General features: G+C 37.3%; 1 protein-coding gene across 6 annotated transcripts in view; it reads right to left on the reverse strand.

Annotated features, from left to right (window-relative positions):
• NARS2 (asparaginyl-tRNA synthetase 2, mitochondrial) overlaps nucleotides 1–20,883 on the reverse strand; it is a 166,679-nt gene that overhangs the window by 86,085 nt on the left and 59,711 nt on the right. For all 6 annotated transcript variants that reach the window (XR_016036412.1, XR_016036411.1, XM_088832342.1 and 3 more), the window contains one exon: nucleotides 9,150–9,244. Coding sequence is in view for 4 of the 6 variants with exons in the window: in XM_088832342.1 (XP_088688468.1) it covers nucleotides 9,150–9,244 (95 nt within the window). In the remaining 2 variants the exon portion in view is untranslated. The remainder of the gene's footprint in view (nucleotides 1–9,149; nucleotides 9,245–20,883) is intronic.

The following is a 20,883-nucleotide window of genomic DNA, read 5'->3' on the forward strand; positions in this document are numbered from 1 at the left end:
AAGCTTTGAATTTGATGTAGTTTTTATTTTTGCTTTTTGAAAATAACTTTGCCCGAGGAGACATATCAAAATATTATATATATATATATATATATATTGCTGAGTCCAAATCTCAAATGCTTATAGTTTCTTCTGTAAGTTTTACAGTTCCAAGTCTTATACTTAAGTCTTTAACCTGTTTTGAGCTTGTTTTTGTATATCGTATGAGAAAATAGTTCAGTTTTCTCAACAGCATTTATTCAAGAGGCTGCCCTTTTCCCACTGTACACTGTTATCTCCTTTATCATAGATTAACTGACCACAAAGTATGGATTCATTTCTGGGCTCTCTATTCTGTTTCAGTGATCTAGATGTCTGTTCCAGAATCATACTATTTTGAATACTGTAGCTTTGTAGTATAGTTTGAAATCAGGGCATGTGACACCTCCAGCTTTGCTCTTCTTTCTCAAGACTGCTTTGGCTATCTGGGGTGTCTTTTGCTTCTATACAAATTTTAAAAATATCTGTTATAGTTCTGTGAAAATCATCATTGGGATTTTGATAGGAATTGCACTGAATTGGCAGATTGCCTTGTATAGTATGGTCATTTTAACAACAGTTATTTATTTTTCCTTGTGTGACAATATTTTTTCACTGTTCGTGACAATCATACATCAAAATTTACTTGATATGGTTAACAAGTGGACAAATGCTTAAAGGCAAGTGTGTACACAAAGTTATTTGGAAGGAAAAAAATAATATGTAGAAATGAAAAAATTTGATTTGATCATTCTGACTGATGTTTAGGAATCTAAAAACAAAAATGTTTTGCAATTTTGGAGCAAAGAAATGGCCAACCTCTCTTCAATAAAATTAAGAGGTATCAAAGTTATTTTTGATAACGTGTTGCAAGAACCAGAAGTAATAATAAGATAGAGCCTATTAAAGATGTATCTGAAATTTGAACCTGTATTTAAAGTACAGACATATTCCAGGATCATACATGGCAACTGATACACAGCTGGCTACTTTCAAAAGTGCGTCTATTTGGAGTACTTTCAAAACCTAGAAAGGTAAAGATAAGAATCTGGGTTTAGCCATCATATTCAAGAAAATGAAAAAAAACAAAAAAAAACAAAACACAGAATGAGAAAAAATATTTGCAAATCAGGTATCAAATTCTTATATGATTCGATATTTGATATCAGATAGAAGCCAGTTTATCTGTTATCAGATATGTATCAGTTTATCTGATAAAAGACATATCTAGAATATATAAAGAATTTTTATAACTAAACTATAAAAAGACAAATAACTAAAATAACTGAAAACATGAACCAAGGATTTAAATAGACATTTCACCACAGAAGACATCTGAATGGCCAATAGGCACGTGAAAAGATGCTCAACATTAGTCATGGGGGAAATGCATAATAAAAACCATAAAGAGACGTCACTTCACACTCAGTGAGTATGTTAGTCCCTCAGTCGTGTCTGACTCGTCAACCCCCAGACTATAGCCTGCCAGGCTCCTCGGTCCATGGAATTCTCCAGGCAAGAATACTGGAGTAGGTTGCATTCTCTTTTCCAGGGCATCTTCCCAACCCAGGGATGCAACCTGGGTATCCTGTGGCACAATGATAAGTGCTGGCAAGGATGTGGAGAAATTGGAATCTTTACACACTGCTGGTGGGGTTGTAAATTTGGTGCAGCCACTGTGAAAAACAGTCCAACAGTTCCTCACATGGTGAAATTTACCACATAACCCATCAGTTCCACTTCTAAGTACCTATCCAAGAGAAATGCAAACATGTTCACACAAATACTTGTACTCAAACAGTCGTGTGAACATTATTCATAATAGACAAAAAGTAAAACCAACCCAAATTTCTATTACCTGCTGAATGGATAAACAAACGTGCTATACTCATAACACGGACTGTTATTTGGCAATAAAAAAGAATCAAATACTGATACATGCTACAACACTGACAGACACTGAATATATTCTGCAAAATAAAGTAAACCAGTCACAAAATGCTATATATGGTATGATTCCATTTATATGAAATATCCAGAATGGGAAAATTCAAGACACATAAAGCAGATTGATCAGTGGTGCCTAGGGTGGGAGAGAGGATGGTGAGTGACTGCGAATGGGAAAAAGCCTCTTTCCGGGTGATTAAAAATATTCTTAGATTATAATGATGTTCAAAAACCTGAAAATATACTAAAACCCACTGAATGGTACATTTTAAGTTGGTGAATTTTATAATAAGTAAATTATCTCTCAATAATAAAATTCTTTAAAATCTGGGTTTGCTGTATTTAAATACTCATTGAAATTCTAATAAAGTTGACTTTCACCATTCCTTTATATTTTACTTCAGCAAACTATTCATAACATGGCTTAAAAATACTTATTAAAAATAAGGTCCATTACTCCCAGATGGCAAATGGTGAATATTTTCTTGGCACACTGAGGATTAGTCATCTTCTTAAATAAGTATTTAGATTGTTAGTAATTTTTCATTAGTATAAAGTTGATTTCAACTGTCTTTTTGCACATCTTTACAGAAATTGTCAGATCATTTCCTTAAGAATAATTCTCACTGCAACAGTATTTCTCTAGAGAGACTGTATTAGCTTATACTTCTAATAGCAATGTTCAAAAGAAAAGCATCAGTTTTATATTGAAATATGCCTGACTTCGTGGCTTTGTAAAAATAAAGGAAAAAAAAACACCTCTAACAAAACTAAAAATCAACAAAATAAATAAAGAAAACAAAACAATAATAATCAAAAAACCTTTTAAATACATTATGCGAAGGCTTCCTCTAATTCTGGGTTTAACTGACAAAAAAATGGAAAACTTTATTACATGACATCTCGTAATTATAAGTTTTACAATTTAGGGCATTTCTAATTCTTTCAGAACAGACACTCAACTTACACGCACTATTTATAGGCAGACTGTAATGAAAACACTTAGCTTTTGTTTATTTAAAAAACATTTATAGCTATGTCTGCTGAAAGGGCTTAAAATCAATAATCCCTCAGACACAGCAAGATACTAGTGACTAAGTCTTATTTTCTAAATACCACTTTCCAAGAAAAGGAATCAGGGCTATAGAAGAAACGGCTGATGCTGAGATCAGGGTAGGGAAAATTAAAAAATATGGTTGGGATAACTGCAAAAACATGAAGCAACCAAGACGTCCTTCAGTAGGTGAACAGAAGGCTAAACCATGATATTTCCAGTTAATGAAATACTCAGTTCAGTTCATTGCTCAGTCATGTCCGACTCTTTGTGACCCCCATGGACTGCAGCACTCCAGGCTTCCCTTTCCATCACCAACTCCCAGAGCTTACTCAAACTCATGTCCATTGAGTCGGTGATGCCATCCAACCCTCTCATCCTCTGTCGTCCCCTTCTCCTCCCACCTTCAATCTCTCTCAGCATCAGGGTCTTTTCCAATGAGTCAGCTCTTTGCATCAGGTGGTCAAAGTATTCGAGCTTCAGCATCAGTCCTTCCAGTTAATTTCTTTACAACTGACTGGTTGGATCTCCTTGCAGTCCAAGGGGCTCTTAAGAGTCTTTGCCAACACCACGATTCAAATGCATCAATTCTTCGGCACTCAGCTTTCTTTATGGTCCACCTCTTACATCCATACATGACTACTGGAAAAAACCATAGCTCTGACTAGATGGACCTTTGTTGGCAAAGTAATGTCTCTGCTTTTTAATATGCTGTCTAGTTTGGTCACAGATTTTCTTCTAAGAAGCAAGAGTATTTTAATTTCACAGCTGCAGTCACCATCTACAGTGATTCTGAAGCCCAAGAAAATAAAGTCTGTCACAGTTTCCATTGTTTCCCCATCTATTTGCCATGACGTGATGGGACTGGATGCCATGATCTTCGTTGTCTGAATGTTGAGTTTAAAGCCAGCTTTTTCACACTCTCTTTCACTTTCATCAAGAGACTCTTTAGTTCCTCTTCGCTTTCTGCCATAAGGGTGGTGTCATCTGCATATTTGAGGTTACTGATATTTCTCCCAGCAATCTTGATTCCAGCTTGTGTTTCATCCAGCCTGGCATGTCACATGATGCACTCTGCATACAAGTTAAATAAGTAGGGTGACAATATACAGCCTTGATGTACTCCTTTTCCTATTTGGAACCAGTCTGTTGTTCCATGTACAGTTCTGACTGTTGCTTCCTGACCTGCATACAGGTTTCTCAAGAGGCAGGTCAGGTGGTCTGGTATTCCCATGTCTTTAAGAATTTTCCAGTTTGTTGTGCTCCACACAGTCAAAGGCTTTGGCGTAGTCAATAAAGCAAAAGTAGATGTAATACATCAATGTAATGAAATACTGCTGCTGCTAAGTCGCTTCAGTCATGTCCGACTCTGTGCGACCCCAGAGACGGCAGCCCACCAGGCTCCCCCGTCCCTGGGATTCTCCAGGCAAGAACGAACACTGGAGTGGGCTGCCATTTCCTCCAATGCGGGGAAAGTGAAAAGTGAAAGTGAAGTCGCTCAATCGTGTCTGACTCTTAGCAACCCCATGGACTGCAGCCTACCAGGCTCCTCCGTCCATGGGATTTTTCCAGGCAAGAGTACTGGAGTGGGCTGCCAAATACTACTCAATGCTAAAAAGACATGAGCCATCAAGCCATGAAAAGATATGGGGTATTAAATATTAATACTTATTACTAAATGAAGAAAATGTGAAAAGGCTACATATTGTATGATTCCAACTCTATGACATTTTAGAAAGGGCAAAACTTTGTGGACAGTTAAAAGATCAGGGATTGCCAGGGACTAGGAGGGAGGGCGGGAAGAAGGGAGGGATGATTTGGAGGAGCACACATTTTTAGAGCAGTGAAACTCCTCTGTATGACATAACTTCTCCAAACCTATAAAACATACACACCAAGAGTGACCCCTAAGTAAATGATGGACTCTGAGTGACAGTACTGTTTCAGTGCAGGTTCACCAATTACAAAACAGTAAAACCAACTAACAAACAAACTAACTAAGGTATCTAATAGCACCAGAGACTAAGGAGGTACTTAAAAGACAAAAGGACAGGGGCATGTGAAAGGGATTCAAGAATTAAAATACAAGAAGGCCCAACAACTAAAACAATCTGAGCAGTAAAGTAAACAGCAGAACACTGAAATACAGCCTAAACCATACAACATACATCAGTTCATCCTGATATAAACGACGACATAAATAAATAAATCAGAGCAAAGAGACAACAAATCATTCATTCAAACTAATTCTGAATACTGCCCTCACCCCAGGACATGGTGCAAAATTCCATCTCCCACTTCCCAACCCCTCACTCCTACCTCCAGTAAGGGTGGGTACACTCAGTAACTCATTTTCAAAGAACAAAGCAGAGAAAGAGAAAAACAGTACATTTTCAGTGGTGAAACTTAGCAAGTAACACAAGCAATGAATGTGAATAGCATCATATTGACACCAAGTTCTCCCTGACATGATATGACAAGAAGAGCAGTTCACTTCTTTGGTAGTTGTTCCACTCCCCTTGCCTCCCTGAAATTTAAGAAAAAACATAAGAAAAACCCAAACTGGCATACTTTTTACAAGCCATGAAAAATAAGGAAAGACTGAGAAACCGTTACAGACTAGATGAGACCAGGGAAACCTGAAAACTAAATGTAATTCCCTGGTGGCTCAGGTGGTAAATAGTCTGCCTGCAATGTGGGATAGCTGGGTTCGATCCCTGGGTTGGGAAGATCCTCTGGAGAAGGGCATGGCAACCCGCTCCAGTATTCTTGCCTGGAGAATTCCATGGACAGAGGAACCTGGTGGGCTATTGTCCTTGCGGTCGCACAGAGTCGGACATGACTGAGCAGCTAAACACATCCTAAAGTGGATCCTGGAAAAAGGGACTGATGGAATGCCAATGAAATCTAAATAAAGTCTGGAATTTATAGTTAATAAAGGCAATGGCAAGCTACTCCAGTACTCTTGCCTAGAAAATCCCATGGATGGAGGAGCCTGGTAGTCTGCAGTCCGTTGGGTCGGACATGACTGAGCGACTTCACTTTCACTTTTCACTTTCACACATTGGAGAAGGAAATGGCAACCCACTCCAGTGTTCTTGCCTGGAGAATCCCAGGGATGGGGAAGCCTGGTGGGCTGCCATCTATGGGGTCACACAGAGTCGGACGTGACTGAAGTGACTTAGCAGAAGCAGCAGCAGCAGCAGCAGTAGTGTATTAACGTCGGGTTCTTAAATTTTCACAAATGTACCACAGTAATGTGTAAAATATTAACAACAGAGGAAACTGGGTGAGAGGTATACAAGAAGTCTGAACTATCTCTGCGACTTTTCTACATTTAAAAATTATTCAGGGTTTCCCTGTTGGCTCAGTGGTAAAGAACCTGCCTGCCAACACAGCAGACACAGGTTCCATCCCTGATCCAGCAAGATCCCACATGCTGAGAAGCAACTATGCTCCCATACCACAACCACTGAGCCGGTGCTCTAGAGCCCTGGAGCCGCAACTACTGAGCCTACGAATCACAACTACTGAAGTCACATGCTCTGCAGCCTGTGCTCCGTGCCAAGAGGAGCCACCATAATGAGAAGCACATGCACTGCAACTAGACAGTTAGCCCCTGCTCTCCGAAACTAGGGAAAAGCCCATGCAGCAACGAAGACCCAGCACAGCCAAAGATACATAAATAAATAAAATTATTTTTTTAAATGTTACTTTAAAAAATTATTTAAAAATAGAATTTTTATTTAAAACAACAACAAAATTAAACTTCAAAATGGAGCCATAAACCCACTAAGCAACACAGATATCCTTTTAGAAAATGTTAACCTTCTAAATATAGTGACCATTTACTTCATTTTAAAAGTCTCTTAAATAAAATTTAGAAAAAAATGCTAAGGAAAAGACCAACAATTTCTTGAAAGTGAAAGTGAAGTCTCTCAGTTGTGTCCGACTCTTTGTGACCCTATGGACTGTAGCCTACCAGGCTCCTCCATCCATGGGATTTTCCAGGCAAGAGTACTGGAACTGGAGACTAAATCATGCATTAATCTTAAACATTATGTACTGTGTACTAATAGTACTAAAACTACATTAAACTAGGAATATTTGCTCCTGTCAGAAATACTTCATAACACACTAAAAAATACCTCATATTCTGTCCATTTAATCTTCTGTCAAGTTTCACAGGACCGTGTATTCTGTGGTTCACTGTACTTTACTGGTAAAGCGGGAACATAATCTACTACTGGTATTATAACAGAAGAACTTGGCAAACTTATACTTTTCCCACATTACGACACATTTGAGGGAAATAAACCTTTTCTCTAGCTTTATAGATAAAAAAAGAAACAAATAATGAAAGTTTGTTAAGAAAGATTATCCTAAACTTGGATAAAAACCGACTCGATGGACATGAGTTTGAGTGAACTCCGGGAGTTGATGATGGACAGGGAGGCCTGGCGTGCTGTGATTCATGGGGTCGCAAAGAGTCAGACACGACTGAGCGACTGAACTGAACTGAACAGGGAGATAGCACATCCTTCCAACATAATAAGAGGCTATGGACACACTCAAAGGTTATTTAATTACCTAAGAGACGAACTTTGCTCCATTATTCTATTTACTATTGAACTAAATAGCCCAGATTAAGTAAAGTTACATGTTAACTTATAGATTTTTGTCCAGCAGAGAGGCAAATCATTTCTGTCAGGTAGAAGAGAAAATTCTAAAGGTTAGAGTTAATTGATCTGCAGGATATTAGCTACTTTGTAACTAATCTAGCAATCTTATTCTAAAATTCCTTTATTAAATTGCCTATTAATTCACAGCCTCCCAAATGCTCTTTGAACTAGTCTTACTATTTTACTTATTTCCTCAGTAATTAATAACTGAATAAAATATTTGATACATGTTCACTTTATATTTCTATGAATGTTTTAAATTTTTAAAAATTATACTGACAGGCACAAGAAACTTTCCATGACATGCCTGACATGGCCTTTCCCACAAACAATTCTGCAGTTCCTACAATCTCACAGGGCTATTATAATAGTTTTTCTATACCATATTCTGATAATATTTTCTATTATTTGTTCTCTGTAATTATCAAATAGTATCTTTCTTTCTCAAAGATAAATCAGAAAAGAATCTAAGTATATATTATTTTCAAGACTATCTTTATTCCACCATTGACATTCTTTATCTTGCCAGTAAAGTCCATTAAAAAAAAAAAAGACACAAATACTATTTCCCCTCACATTTAAAAAACAATGGGAAATACATAAAGATTCCCTATTTTCAATGTAGCCATGTCCTGAAGAGATTTTTAAGTCTCAAGCTCTGTATGAGAAAACAAAGATATTTATATCCGGGTAGAGACACACTCCAGTGTTCTTCCCTGGAGAATCCCAGGGACGGGGGAGCCTGGTAGGAGGCTGTCTATGGGGTCACACAGAGTCGGACACAACTGAAGTGACTTAGCGGCAGCAGCAGAGACTCAGTACTTGAGTCAGCATTAAGAAAATTACCAACAGAATCACAGAATATAAGATTTAAAGAGTAAAGATTTTCCTGTTTAATCTCTAAAAAGAAGGAAATTGTACTGAAAGGATTATAGTGACTTTCCAGAGATTTGAAGACTGGCTAAAATTAATGTGATCTGACTTCTAACACTTTTTAACTGGTCACACATCATGATGATTGTGTGAGCTAATTTTCTTTATTTAAACCATAATTTTAAAAAGTTTTTTCTTCCATCTGTTCTAAGTACCTCTCATAATTTTCAGGTATGAATTATAACTGTTTTTACTTTCATAAACATGATTAATTATACTTATATTTTGATTATATATTTTGAGATTTAAGCAAAAAAGATTAGTAAAAAGAAAAAAAATCACTTCATATTTCCAATGTTACATTCTTCACCAAAAAAAGTGGATACTACTGTGATTTTTTTTTAGGAAGAAATCTGGATATTGTCAAAGTGTCAATCTAAACGTACTTTTAGTGAACTGATGTGGACTAACCACAAACTTTAACTTCAATTTTTAGGTTTTAGCACTGATTATTACACTTTCACCCAACCCATAAACAGTAGCCCATGGGAGTAAAAGAAAAGAAAACTCTGTACCCTGACATCACTTCAAGATGAAGCTGTCCTGAGACAGTTAAAAAAACAGGAATATTGAAGAAATTCTCTTCAGGCACCTTTATTTTGCTTGAAGGCTGCAAAAGAAAACAGAGGCCACAAGAAGCTATTACATGTTCTGTATTGCATTCACATTTCTGTCACAACTAAAAATCACAAAGCAAATAAATATATATATGTGAGCAGGTCATTCTCATGAAAAAAGGGCAGTTTTCAGTACACACTTAAAAGAGAAAATCCCTGCTTGGTAAGTGCTAAGGTCAAGGAAGTTTGCTCCATATTTTTGAAACGTAACTAAAGGGCAAAGTACTTTGGTCACAAAATACACTCTTTCCTAAAAACTGATTTTGATTGAGGGGCAAGCTGTAGCAAGAAATTATGTTTTAAATTGAAGCATTATACAGTCTTTATTCTGACCCATGATTAAAATTTAATTTTCCCAAGGGAATAGCTTCTAAAAAATGTCTTGTCATATTATTATTAAACTGTTAATAATAATGCTTTTAATACAGATTTTTATAAACACATTATAAACTATAAACATGTTCATTTCACTTAATCTTCATGACAACTAGGAATAAGAAAAGCTGGACCTTATCTTTAAAAGACATGATGAACATTTACATTTAAAGATTTTTATGAACTTGTAATATAGAGTGATTATTCCATTTGAAACTGGTCAGAAACAAGCCAGTCAACATTTATTATCAATTAAGATAAAAAGTTATTTGGAGATCATGCATAATTTAAATAGTATAATTAAGAAAACTTCTGTATGAAGTTATGACTATTATATCCATTTGGAGTGAAAGAAGATAATTTACTTACTCTTATATTTCAAACTGTGATCCGAAAATGTTTCAGTGTAATGGTGCACTAAAACAAATACTGTAAAAGCAACCAAGTCAATATAAAATTTTCAGTAGAGGATATAAGACTCCTTTTAAGAGGCGGAGTACCAACTACTGAATTATAGAAACAAATGAAATGAAGGTATCTTATTTAATTCCCTTGGTTGTTCTAAAAATACTGCATATCATGTATGGGTATGTGTGTGTATGAACATGACTGTCGTTGTTCAGTTGCTAAGTTGTGTCCTACTCTTTGTGATCCCGAGGACTGCTGCACGCCAGGCTTCCCTGTCATCCACTATCTCTGTGGAGTTTGCTCAAACTCATGTCCATTGAGTCGGTGATGCTATCTAACCATCTCATCCTCCGCTGTCCTCTTCTCCTTTTGCCTTCGAAAGGAGAATGAATGTTATAGCTAGTGTAAAATTACCAAATGAAAATATTCATTTATTTTGTAACTGCCTATTATTTTTAAAACTTAACTTTGATCTATTCCTAAATGCCCTATTATTGATTTTTAAAAAATTCATCTTTGAGACTCACTATCACTTGATATTGTTTCCAAGGACTTAAATGCTCAAGACTAAAATATCTGACTTATGTTAGGATTTCAAAATAAAAGATGTGTTCTCTGATACGTCTTCATTATTTACTAAATGATTACATTTCAAGTAAGGCTCAGTACATTTGTATGAACATTATACTTTTTCCTTTCCTTCACCTCTTTAACTTCTGTCATTTGTAATTTGTCTGGGTATTTTATTGACTTCTCTAAAAGTGGTTTCTCTCGTTTCACGTATGTATAAAAAAATCTAATATTTAGCAGTTGATTTTACTCTCATTTATTAGCATTTGTACAAAAGGAAATCTGAGTTTTGCACAAAGGAAATCCAACTGTTTTAAAGTTACAAACATATCACTACTTCACTGTGACTTCCTGTGTCATATGGAAAATTTACTTATTGCAATGCATACTATTTTTAATAAATTACTTCCTTTTAGTTCTCCTTTACATTACAATGAATGCAATACAGCAACCTTTAAAAGCTTCTGTATTTTTAAGCTATGCTATCTATTAATTCTATTTCAGGATAGTAAAGGGACATTATAAAATATTTCTTTTAAAAAGTAATTGCTGAGAGACGTCAGCAAAAATGGTGGGGCAGGTAGGTTCAAACTCCAACCCCGCCACAGAAAAACTGAAATAATAAGTAAAAACTGTTAAGAATCAATTATGAGAACTCTGGAAATCAGTCAAACATGGGTTTCCCTGGTGGCTCAGATGGTAAAGAATCTGCCTGCAATGCAGGAGACCTCAGTTCGATTCTTGGGTCAGGAAGAACCCCTGGAAAAGGGAATGGCTACTCACTCCAGTATTCTTGCCTGGAGAATTACATGTACAAAGAAGTCTGGCGGGCTATCATCCCTGGGGTGCAAAGATAGGACACAGCTGAGGAACCAAACAAATGTTGCTTCAAGAAAGGAAATTTAAAAATGGTGGACTCGACCCAACAACAGGAGACTGTGAACTCTTTGCAAGTGCACACGGACACTGTCCAAGACAGACTAAACGCCAGAACACAAAACAAGTCTCAACAAATCAGATAACTTATCCTCTTTGCATATAACGGAATGAAACTGTAAATGTAAGCTGGTACACTTACTTGGAAAAACAGTTTGGTGGTTCCTTAAAAAGATAAACAAGAAATACTATATACACAACATACAAATTTTACTTCTAGGTATATGTCTAAAAGAATTAGAACCAAGTATTCAAGGAACAATATATTGACAGTATCAAACACCATCATGAAGCGAGATTGATCTCAGGGATGCAAGGATTTTACAATCTCAGAAACCAATCAATGAACAAAATGAAGAATAAAAATGATATAATCGCCTCAAAAGATACAGAAAAAGCTTCTGATAAAATTCAACATCCATTTGTGATAAAAACTCTTCAGAAAGTGGGCATAGAGGGAACATACCTCAACATAATAAAGGCCATATATGACAAATCCATAATGTCATACTCAATGGTGAAAAACAAAACACTTCCTGTAAGATCAGGAACAAGACAAGGATGCCCATTCTTGCCATTCTTATTCAACATAATTTTGGAAATCCTAGCCATAGCAATCAGAAAAGAAAAAGAAATAAAAGGAATTCAAACTGCAAAAGAAGAAGTAGAACTGTCACTGTTTCCAATGACATGATGCTATACATAGAAAATTCTAAACATGCTACCGGAAAACTGCTAAGCTCACTGATGAATTCAATAAAAAAAATTGCAGGATACAAAATTAATACACACAAACTGTTGCATTTCTATACACTAAGAAAGAAAGATTAGAAAGAGAAATCAAGGAAACAATCCCATTTACCATCATATGAAAACAAACAAAATTTCTAAGAATAAACCTACTTAAGGAAGCAAAAGACCTATACTCTGAAAACTATAAGATCACTAATGAAAGAAATTGAAAATGACACAAACAAATGGAAAGATAAACCATGTTCTTGGATTGGAAGAACCAATATTGCTAAATGAGGTCATACTTTCCAAGGCAATCTAGAGATTGAACACTAATCCCTATCAAATTATCAATGGCATTTTTTTATAAAACTAAAAGAAAAATTTTTGAAATGAGTATGGAAATACAGAAGACCCCACATAGCCAAAACAGTCTTGAGACAGAGCACAGCTGGAGAAATCACACTCCCTGGCTTCAGAATATAGTACAAAACCACAGTCATCAAAACAGCACGGCACTGGCACAAAAAAGACATAGAGATCAATGCAGCAGGACAGAAAGCCCAGAAAAAACACATGTGCTTACGATCAATTAATCTATGACACAGGGGGCAAGGATATACAAGGGAGAAAAAACAGTCTCTGCAATAAGTGGTGCTAAGAAAATATATACATGCAAAAGAATGAAATTAGAACATTCTCTAACACCATACACAAAAATAAACTCAAAATGGACTAAAGACCTAAATGTGAGAGTGGACACTATAAAGCTCCCAGAGGAAAACATATGATGAATATTCTTTGGCATCAGTTCAGTTCAGTTCAGTCGCTCAGTCGTGTCTGACTCTTTGCGACCCTATGAATCATAGCATGCCAGGCCTCCCTGTCCATCACCAACTCCTGGAGTTCACTTAAACTCATGTCCATCGAGTCGGTGATGCCATACAGCCATCTCATTTCTGTTGTTCCCTTCTGCTCCCGCCCCCAATCCTTCCCAGCATCAGAGTCTTTTCCGGTGAGTCAACTCGTTGCATGAGGTGGCCAAAGTATTTGCTGCAATATTGTTTTGGATTTAACTCATAGAGTAATTGAAATAAAAGCAAATACAAATGACACCTAATCAAACTTGTAAGTTTTTAAATGAAAAGACAATTTATGAAATGGGAGAAAATGTTTGCAAACAATGTGATCAACCTGGGATTAATTTCCAAATGCACAAATAGCTCAATATTAAAAAAGAAAAAACGGAAAAAATTTAAAAAATGGGCAGAAGGCTTAAATAAAGATTTCTCCAAAGAAGACATACAAATGGCCAACAGGCACATGAAAAGATGCTCAATATCACTAATTTTTAGAGAAATGCAAATCAAAACTACAATGAGGTACCACCTCACACTAGATAGAATGGACATTATTTAACAGTCTACAAACAATGAGTTCTGGAGAGGGTGTGAAAAAAAGGGAACCCTTCCACACTATCAGTGGGAATGAAAATTGGTGCAGCCATAGTGAAGACCAGTCTAGAAGTTCTTTAAAAAACTAAAAACAGAGTTACTATATGATCCAGCAATCCCACTCCTGGGCATATATCTAGAGAAATAAAAAAGTCTAATTTGAAAAGATACATGTACCCTAATGTTCATAGTGGCACTATTCACAACAGTTAAGACAGATGAATGGATAAAGAAGATCTAGTGTGTATGTACACACAGTGGAATATTCCTCAACCACACACAAAAAAGAATGAAATAATGCCATTGGCAGTAAAATGGAAGGATTGGTCATATAATAGCACTTATATGTGGAATCTAAAAACATGGTATGAATAAACTCATTTACAAAACAGAAATACACTCAGAGACATAGAAAACAAATTTATGGTTACCAAACGAGAATAGGCAGGGAGTGATAAATTAGGAGTTTATGATCAGTGCAAAGAAATAGAGGAAAATAATAGAATGGGAAAGACTAGAGATCTCTTCAAGACAATTAGAGATAACCAAGGGAATATTTCATGCCAAGATGGGCTCAAAAAAGGACAGAAATGGTATGGACCTAACAGAAGCAGAAGACACTAAGAAGAGGTGGCAAGAATACACAGAAGAACTGTACAAAAAAGATCTTCACAACCCAGATAATCATGATGGTGTGATCACTCACCTAGAGCCAGACATCCTGGAATGTGAAGTCAAGTGGGCCTTAAGAAGCATCACCACAAATAAAGCTAGTGGAGGTGATGGAATTCCAAATGAGCTATTTCAAATCCTAAAAGATGATGCTGTGAAAGTGCTGCACTCAATATGCCAGCAAATTTGGAAAACTCAGCAGTGGCCACAGGACTGGAAAAGGTCAGTCTTCATTCCAATCCCAAAGAAAGGCAATGCCAAAGAATGCTCAAACTACCGCACAATTGCACTCATCTCACAAGCTAGTAAAGTCATGCTCAAAATTCTCCAAGCCAGGCTTCAGCAATACGTGAACTGTGGACTTCCAGATGTTCAAGCTGGTTTTTGAAAAGGCAGAGGAACCAGAGATCAAATTGCCAACATCCACTGCATCATCAAAAAAGCAAGAGAGTTCTAGAAAAACATCTATTTCTGCATTATTGACTATGCCAAAGCCTTTGACTATGTGGATCACAGTAAACTGTGGAAAATTCTGAAAGAGATGGGCATACCAGACCACCTGACCTGCCTCTTGAGAATGCAGGCAGGCTGTATGCAGGTCAGGAAGCAACAGTTAGAACTGGACATGGAACAACAGACTGGTTCCCAATAGGAAAAAGAGCACATCAAGGCTGTATATTGTCACCCTGCTTATTTAACTTATATGCAGAGGACATCATGAGAAACGCTGGGCTGGAGGAAGCACAAGCTGGAATCAAGACTGCTGTGAGAAATAACCTCAGATATGCAGAGGACACCACCCTTATGGCAGAAAGTGAAGAAGAACTAAAGAGCCTCTTGATGAAAGTGAAAGAGGAGAGTGAAAAAGATGGCTTAAAGCTCAACATTTGGAAAACTAAGATCATGGCATCCAGTCCCATCCATCACCTCATGGCAAATATATGGGTTAACAGTGGAAACAGTGGCTGACTTTATTTTGGGGGGCTCTAAAATCACTGCAGATGGTGATCGCAGCCGTGAAATTAAACGATGCTTAGTCCTTGGAAGGAAAGTTATGACCAACCTAGACAGCATACTAAAAAACAGAGACATTACTTTGCCAACCAAGGTCCGTCTAGTCAAGGCTATGGTTTTTCCAGTACTCATGTATGGATGTGAGAGTTGGACTATAAAGAAAGCTGAGCGCCAAAGAATTGATGCTTTTGAACTGTGGTGTTAGAGAAGACTCTTCAGAGTCCCTTGGACTGCAAGGAGATCCAACCAGTCCATCCTAAAGGAGATCAGTCCTGGATATTCATTGGAGGGACTGATATTGAAGCTGAAACTGCAATACTTTGGCCACCTGATGCGAAGAGCTGACTCATTTGAAAAGACCCTGATGGTGGAAAAGATTGAGAACAGGAGGAAAAGGGGACGACAGAGGATGGAAGGGTCAGATGGCATCACTGACTCAATGGACATGAGTTTGGGTAAACTCCGAGAGCTGGTGATGGACAGGGAGGCCTGGCGTGCTATAGTCCATGGGGCTGCAAAGAGTCAGACATGACTGAGTGACTGAACTGAAATGAGAGCAACATACACACTACTATGTACAACACAGATAAACAACATGGACCTACTGTATAGCATGGGGACGACACTCAGTGTTCTGTAATAACCTATAATGGAAGAGAATCTGGAAAAGAATAACAAATATAAAACTATCATGTTTCTGCACATCTGAAGCTAACAACACTGCAAATTAACTATACTTCAATTTTAAAATGGCTATAAAAAATAAAAAACAAATATTCAAATAGATACCCGTACATTAATGTTCATAACAGTACTACTCATAACAAAGTTAGAAATATTGATAAGTGGATAAACAAAATATAATACATATAAACAGTGAAATACTATTTAGTCATAAGATGGAATGAAGTTCTTATATATGCTACAACATGGATAAAGCTTGAACACACTAAGCTAAGTAAAAACATTTAAAAAAGGCCACATATTGCATGATTCCATTTATATGCAGTGTCTAGACTACGTAAATCCATACAGACTGACTGGTGAGAGCCATGGTCTGGGGAGCCATGGTCTGGTGGCTCAGACAGTAAAGAATCTGCCTGCAATGGAGACCCAGGTTCCATCCCTGGGTGGGGAAGACCCCCTGGAGAACGAAATGCCAATCCACTCCAGTACTCTTGCCTGTAGAATCCCCTAGACAGAGAAGACCTGGTGGTCTGCAGCTTATGGGGTCGCAGATTTGGACACGACTGAAAGACTAACACTTCATTTTCAAGGTCTGGGGAGAAGGGGGAAATGAGAAGTGACTACTTAATGGGCATGGGGTTTTCTTTTGAGGTAATGAAAATGTTTTGGAACTTAACAGGTGTGGTAGCTGTATAACACTGTAAATGTAGTAAATGCCACCGAAATGTACCCTTTCAATAGTGAATTAATATTGTATGAATTTCATTTCAATTTTTTAAAACACATACATAAACAAGTAATTATTGAACCTGACAGGGTCAAAAACTAAAACGGGATTGCAACTTTAAGATTCACAGTCTAAATACTTCCATTGTAATGAAGAAAGAATAAGAATATATGAATTAACTATCTAACTTAGTGATTTTGTCAGTGGGAAAGGACCTCTTTAACAAGATCTTCAAATTGCAACATTGAAATTAAGGATTTTATTTAATAAAGGAAGATATAGGAAGTCAGCAGAACAACAGATTAGGGATAAAATATTTTCAACATCTAAAACTGACAAGTGATTAATGGGTAGAAAATATAAGGAGATCCTTGAAGAAAACAAGAAAGAGAAAATCAGCTGTTTGTTACCTGGATAATGGGTATGAAAAGCAGATTAACAGTAAGGAAAATTCAAAAGGTTAAGATGTATGAAGAAGAACTCAAATTCACTATAAATTAGAGAAATACAAATTAAAACAAGGCATTTTAAGATGAATTCATTACATATATCTAACTCACAAAGATTAGAAAGTTACATAATATCAAGTGCAGAGGTAGAGTCAGTATGTAATAGGCAGATTTCTATTAATAAGATGTGTTTCAAGATTCTCAGCCCTGGTTTATTCAATCAGTAAGCCAAGTATTGATGTGAAGAGATTTTACAAATTTAATTAAAGTTCCAAATCAGATGTCCTCAAGATTTGGAAATTTCCTGCCTAGTCCTTTAAAAATAAAAAGTTTTAAGTCAAAAGTTTTCTATAGCTGGCTGTAGGAAAGTCAGAAATTTGAAGCATGAGAAGGATTTGAAATGCTGTTGCTCACCTGAAGATAGAGAAAGACATATGGAAAGGTGCTTAGAGCAGTTTCTAGGAGTTGAGAGGAATCTGGCTAGCAGTTAGCAACAAAATGGGGACCTCAGTCCTATATATAACCCTATAGCAAGAATGGGTTTGGAAGAGCAAGCTCCAGACGGCAACAGAGAAAGCTTAGAGAGCTGATACACTGGTCTGTATATCAAACCAGTGAGACCCTGAGTTGAGAGACTGATCCCAGCCATGGGATTCTGATTACTGACCTAGAGAGCTGTGAGCTAATAAAGAGGTGTTGTTTTAAGTCACTGAGTTACAAATTGACAGAAAACCGATTCAGAGGAAAACAGGAATGCTGAGGTAATGCCAATATAGTATAAACTGGTACAGTTATTCTGGATAATATAGTGAAATTAATCCATATACCCTATGACTGAGAAATTTCTGGATATACATTCTAGAGAAATTTTCATACAAGTGTATTACGGAATATGTAGAAGACTATTGCAATATTTTTTTTGGGGGGGGGGATGTAACTTAGAATTGGAAACAACCTAACTGTCCCTTACTAGAAATGGTAAGCAAAATGTAGATGGCAAATATAAAGAATATCATGTAGCAATGACAGGCAAAAAATAGATATACCTATAGCAACATAAATAGAATTTCAAAACAGAGCTAAATAGAAAAAAGTAGAAAACAGAATAATATAACAATAATAATTCTATTATCATTAATGTGAATTTAAAACATACACAAAAAAATCTTATTTTATGAGGTTATATTCATAATAAAAAGATGCATCAAAGAAATTAAGGTGAGTGCCTCCAAGAGAATATAAGGAATGGAAGTGGTGATTGGTATAAAGCAGAAAAAATAAGGCAAGAAAAAGATTATGCTGGATGGTATTTTATCAGCTTGGCATTACTGCTCCCATCTAAACTGAGGACTCTGTTTCCTAGAATTCCTCAGTCCTGCATGGTTCCAGGCTACAGCTGGCCTTCTATTGTTGAAAATGAATGTGTTTAAGATTTGAGGGGAGAAAATGACACTGAAGTCATTACTCTCAGAAGACTGTGGCAGTTTGACACAGTGACACACTTACCACAGTGCTTGGTGATCTCTTAACTTTCAACTTGTCCGCCTGACTACCGACCAACAATAGCTCTATGGCAACCACCAAGTGGTGAACGGCAGCTACTACAGTCAACTGTGTTAAATTAATTGCATTCCCTTCCGTTCCGTTCCGTTCCGTTGCTCAGTCGTGTCCGACTCTTTGCGACCCCGTGGACTGTAGCCTACCAGGCTTCTCTGTCCATGGGATTCTCCAGGCAAGAATACTGGAGTGGGTTACCGTTTCCTTCTCCAGGGGATCTTCCCGACCCAGGGATCGAACCCGGGTCTCCTGCATTGGAGGCAGACGCTCTAACCTCTGAGCCACCAGGGAAGCCCAAAAAAATTAATTGCATTAATGTCTCCAATTTGTCACACCTCTCTACTTCAACCCCCTTGGCATATTACACACTAACCCTGAGCCTGGCCACGTGACTTGTTTTGGTCAATGGTGTGGTAACGAAATTAACAAAAACAGTGGCCTGAAAACCTGCCTGTGTAATTCACATTCTTTCTTGGAGCCACACTAGGAAAGAGATTCACATCCTGATTAACATAATGGAGAAATCTGAGAGGTAAGTGGAAAAGAGATGAATCATCCCACACAAAATCATTCTAGATGGCTCAGCTCTCAGCCAACCCATCAGCTGACTAAGCCCAACCCAATCAACCACTCAGATGACCTGCAGACTCACAGAAACGAATAAATGGTTTGGCTACACAGTGATAGGACACAAGGGCCTTGCAGCGACCAGTGACAACTATGTGCTGTGAATGGAAATTATGTTTAACTATGTTCCTGAGGTTAAAAAAATAACCATTTAGATACAGATAATTCCACAAAAACAACTGTAGCCAAGGAGTGTATAAGCATCCAACCAAGAGTATCCCCATTTACAGAGAAGGAAACTGAGACGCACAGGCTAAGTTCTTATCTAATATGACAAAGAGAATGAACCAAGGTGGTCAGACTCCAGGACCTCTATCCTTAACCAAACATTATTTCCAGGATTCATAAGAAATGCAATGGTTGTACTGAATCAATAACAATGGTTGATTCTGGGGAAGGAAATTAGATTACTGGGGAACAAGGTGTGATGGAATCCTCCTGCACTTTGAAATAGGTACCTTTTGAACAATAAACTACATTACCTATTCAAAAACTAAATTTAAAATAGCTTATTTCTTAAAAAGTGGAACTCTGAGCTATTGTCAGTTCAGTTGCTCAGTCGTGTCTGACTCTTTGCGACCCCCTGAATCGCAGCATGTTAGGCCTCCCTGTCCATCACCAACTCCCAGAGTTCACTCAAACTCATCTCCATCGAGTCGGTGATGCCATCCAGCCATCTCATTCTCTGTCGTCCCCTTCTCCTCCTGCCCTCAACCTTTCCCAGCATCAGGGTCTTTTCCAATGAGTCAACTCTTCTTCACATGAGGTGGCCAAAGTATTGGAGTTTCAGCTTTAGCATCAGTTCTTCTAATGAACATCCAGGACTGATCTCTAGAATGGACTGGTTGGATCTCCTTGCAGTCCAAGGGACTCTCAAGAGTCTTCTCCAACATCACAGTTCAAAAGCATCAATTCTTCGGCGATCAGCTTTCTTCACAGTCCAACTCTCACATCCATACATGACCACTGGAAAAACCATAGCCTTGACTAGACGGACCTTTGTTGGCAAAGTAATGTCTCTGCTTTTTAATATGCTATCTAGGCTGGTCATAAATTTCCTTCCAAGGAGTAAGCGTCTTTTCATTTCAGCACGTACTTAAAAAGTATACTGGTTTTATTCCCTGTGTATCCTTTATCACATAAACACTAACACTTTAATCTTCTGTCCTACGGTGGTACGGATTACTTTGATAAGCACCAACAGGAAAATAAAAAAGCCAAGAACAAAGTATGAAACAGAGTCAAATACCAAGAAGAATATAAGCAGTTAGTAAAATCTAACACTGCACTACTTATAATGAAAATGGGCTTCCCAGGTGGAGCAAGTGGTAAAGAACCTACCTGCCAATGCAGGAGACATAAAGAGACATGGGTTCAATCCCTGGATCAAGAAGATCCCCTGGAAGAGGGCATGATAACCTACT

This window comes from Moschus berezovskii, chromosome 25 (genome assembly GCF_049115385.1).
Source record: "Moschus berezovskii isolate FMDL1 chromosome 25, NW_MosBer_1.0, whole genome shotgun sequence".
NCBI classification, from domain to species: domain Eukaryota; kingdom Metazoa; phylum Chordata; class Mammalia; order Artiodactyla; family Moschidae; genus Moschus; species Moschus berezovskii.